Source organism: Nicotiana attenuata, unplaced genomic scaffold (assembly GCF_001879085.1).
Source record: "Nicotiana attenuata strain UT unplaced genomic scaffold, NIATTr2, whole genome shotgun sequence".
Lineage (NCBI taxonomy): Eukaryota > Viridiplantae > Streptophyta > Magnoliopsida > Solanales > Solanaceae > Nicotiana > Nicotiana attenuata.
The window spans coordinates 43,313-47,082 of NW_017675645.1; the positions used below are offsets into that span (position 1 = coordinate 43,313).

General features: G+C 32.7%; 1 protein-coding gene across 1 annotated transcript; it reads left to right on the top strand.

The window, feature by feature from the left end:
• The first annotated feature begins 1,726 nt into the window (after positions 1 to 1,726).
• Positions 1,727 to 3,559, top strand: LOC109220288 (probable serine/threonine-protein kinase clkA). Its single transcript, XM_019384756.1, has one exon. The coding sequence runs from the start codon at positions 1,727 to 1,729 to the stop codon at positions 3,557 to 3,559; it is 1,833 nt and encodes a 610-aa protein (XP_019240301.1).
• Positions 3,560 to 3,770: the final 211 nt, after the last annotated feature.

The window sequence follows — 3,770 nt, forward strand, 5'->3', positions numbered from 1 at the left end:
CATCACGACATCCTAAGGTAGGAAATTGGTGTCGTGACACACTGACTTCTTCTCTTTTAATAGAATAGTTCTTGGGCTCACTACTCAATCCGGATCCCAAATTAGTCTGACCATATTACTTGTTCTCGATCCAATAGCTATGTGTGTGTGTTGATATTCTTATTTGACTGTAGATATAAATATAGATAGATAGATGTTTGGTTCATTATACTACTATCAGCGAATCTTTTTTCTTTTATTTTTCTATTTTCCTGTATTTATGGAAATTATATAGAAATGTAAAGCAAGCGATTATTTCCACCAACATTGTTGACTCGCCATAAAAAAAACTTCTATCTAACATAAGATAAAACTCGTTCTTCTCTTCTTTTCTTTTGTTCTTCTTATTTCCATATATTAAAAGTTCATTTTTATTTTGGACAAATAATACTTGCAAATGGATTTAAGTTAGATAAATTGTAGCTTATAAATTTTTTTACACAATCAGTATAATTAATAAGTTATAATATATTACTATTGTGTTTCCGAGTTAAGAGTAGTTTCACCTACAACCAAAAGAAGAAGAGCCTACTACTGCATTGAATTCTAAAGCTTGCCAATAATTCAGAAATATTTCATCTTCTTCTGAATTTGCTACTTAGTAGGAGATGTGCCACCATTCTCAACAGAGGCTTAGTTTTTCACGTTGATAGAGGGTTAAATTTAATAGAATTTTGACAAATCTCCAATACATTAAGAACTATTTTTATTATTTTCTCAAATTTTCTATGTCAAAGATCAAAATCAATATTATCTGTCACCAGTTTAGGAAGAAGTTGAATGAAATAACTTAGAAACTTGAAGCGGGAAAAATATACAGAAACCAAATGAGCATACAAATTGAGATTGAGTAGAAAAATGAAAAGGATCAATCAAACATACACGAAATGGAAAAGGTTAGGTCTTAATTATTTATTTCATAGAAGATAATATAAGAGATGGGCACGTAATGTTTGATTTTGATTGGTCCTCAAATGTCATAATTTTCAGTGTCTCCACTATGGAAGTTTCTTTCCCCTCCCCACACTCTTTCAAAATTCATGCATAATCACATTTTCTATTTTCGTTCATCTTCACATTTCCTTTCCTTTTCCTTTTGTTTCTCTCTTCCTTTTACTAAAGTAGAAAACTATGATAAAAACTAAAGAAAGAGTATACTATCTATAAACAAGAAATGAAGTAAGCATTTATATCTCCTGATGATGTAATGTAACCTTTAAATGTGTAATTTAATATGTTATAAAAAAATTATTTACTTCAGTATTTCAGTTGTTAATTTTACTTATTAGATATAGTCATTTTTAATTATTTTTTAACTAATTTGAAAAAGAATTTTTATATTATCAGTACATAAATGTTAAACTCGAAAACTAATAATTTTCGTACGATATTATGTGATTTAGTGCACAAGGACTACTATTTTCCTTCATTTTACATGTCCCCATTTGCACCTAATCGGCAAAAAATTTTGGAAGGAAGCGATAATAACTCCTACTCTTCCCTCTCACCTCAAACAAAAAGAAAGGTAGAGTGCAAAATAACTTTTTAAAAAAAAAAAGAATTCAAACACTCAAATATTGCACACTTAAAAGCGAGAAATGGTCTCTATATAAAGCAACAACCATAGCAAGTTCACTGCACTAAGATCCTATACAAGTTTATTTCTTTTTTCTTTCTCTCAAGTCTCATGGCTACCTTTACCAAGCATTGCTCCTTCATCTTTCTCCTTCTAATCCTCATTTCTTCACTACAAATCCATGCAAGAGAAAGTCAATTCTTTAATAAAATCTCCGGCAACAACAATGCTGGAAAGAAAACACAAGTGGTTATTACCAACAAACAACAAGAATCAAACTTCTTGCCTGAAAATGAAAATAATGGCTATGGCCTGTATGGTCATGAGTCTGGTCAACTTCCTCCTTCAACCACCACTACTCATGATGTAGAAAAACCCTACAAAGAAATCAATCCCACCACCGCCTTAACTAATAATATTCACAATACCAAATACCTTTCCAAGAATTATGACCATGTGGCTTATGTCAGTGTCCTAAAGAACGATGACAATAACAACATCAACGATGAAAAGTACAAAAATACTGGTAGTACTAACAACAATAACAATAACGATAATGAGGAGTATTACAATGGGGATAACACTTACTACAACAATAACAACAACAACGAGAAATACTTCAATGGTGACAGTACTTACAACAATAACAACAACAATAATAACAACGAGGGGTATCACAATGAGGGTAACAATTACTATAACAATAATTACAATGAGTACTACAATGGTGGCACTACTAGCAACAACAACAATAACAACGAGGAGTATCACAATATAGGTAGCACTTACTACAATAACAACAACAAGGAGTACTACAATGGTGGCAGTACTAGCAACAACAACAACAACAACGAGGGGTACTTCAATGGTGGAAGTACTAACAACAACAATAACAACGAGGAGTATCACAATGGGGGTAACACTTACTATAACACCAATAACAAGGAGTACTACAATGGTGGCAGTACTAGCAACAACAATAATAACAACGAGGAATATCACAATAGGGGTAGCACTTACAACAACAAGAAGTACTACAATGGTGGCAGTACTAACAACAACGAGGGGTACTTCAATAGTGGCCTTAGTAACAACAACAACAACAACAACAACAACGAGGAGTATCACAATGGGGTTAACACTTACTATAACAATAATTACAAGGAGTACTACAATGGTGGCAGTACTAACAACAACAACAAGGGGTACTTCAATGGTGGAAGTACTTATAACAACAACAACAACGAGGAGTACTTCAATGGTGGCAGTACTAACAACAACAACAACAACAATGAGGTGTACTTTAATGGTGGCAGTACTAAACACAACTACAACAACTACTACTATAACGACAACGAGGAGTATCACAATGGAGGTAGCACTTACTACAACAATAACAACAACAAGGAGTACTACAATGGTGGCAGTACGAACAATAACAACGAGGAGTACTTCAATAGTGGCACTACTAAAAATAACTACAACAACTACTACCACAACGACAACGAGGAGTATCACAATGGGGATAACACTTACTACAACAATAACAACAATAAAGAGGGGTACTTCAATGGTGGCAGTACTAAAAACAATAACTACTATCACAACAACAAAAATGCAGAGTATCATAATGGGGGTAGCACTTACTACAACAACAACAACAACAAGGAGTACTACAATGGTGGTAGTACTAACAACAACAATAACAACAAAGAGTACTACAATGGAGGCAGTACTACCAACAACAACAACAACAACGAAGAAGGGTACTTCAAATGTGGCAATACTAACAATAACAATAATAATGAGGAGTATCACTATGGGGGTAGCACTTACTACAACAACAATTACAACGGCAACAATAAGGAATACTACAACGGTGGCAGTACTAACAACAACTATAATAACAACAACAAGGAGTACTACAATGGTGGCAGTACTTAAATCACTAAATACAAACTTAATAAAAGTCATGTTATAGATATTATTTAAATAATGTGTCTGAACTATTAAAGAAAATTAAAGAAACTTTTTCGAGTTCTTGAAAAAGATGAATTATTATCGATCCTATTTATCTAAATCCTAAAAAGCGAGTGTTATTAAGTTGATGTTATATTTGAATGCAAAGTAATTGAATATATTTTGGAATGAATTT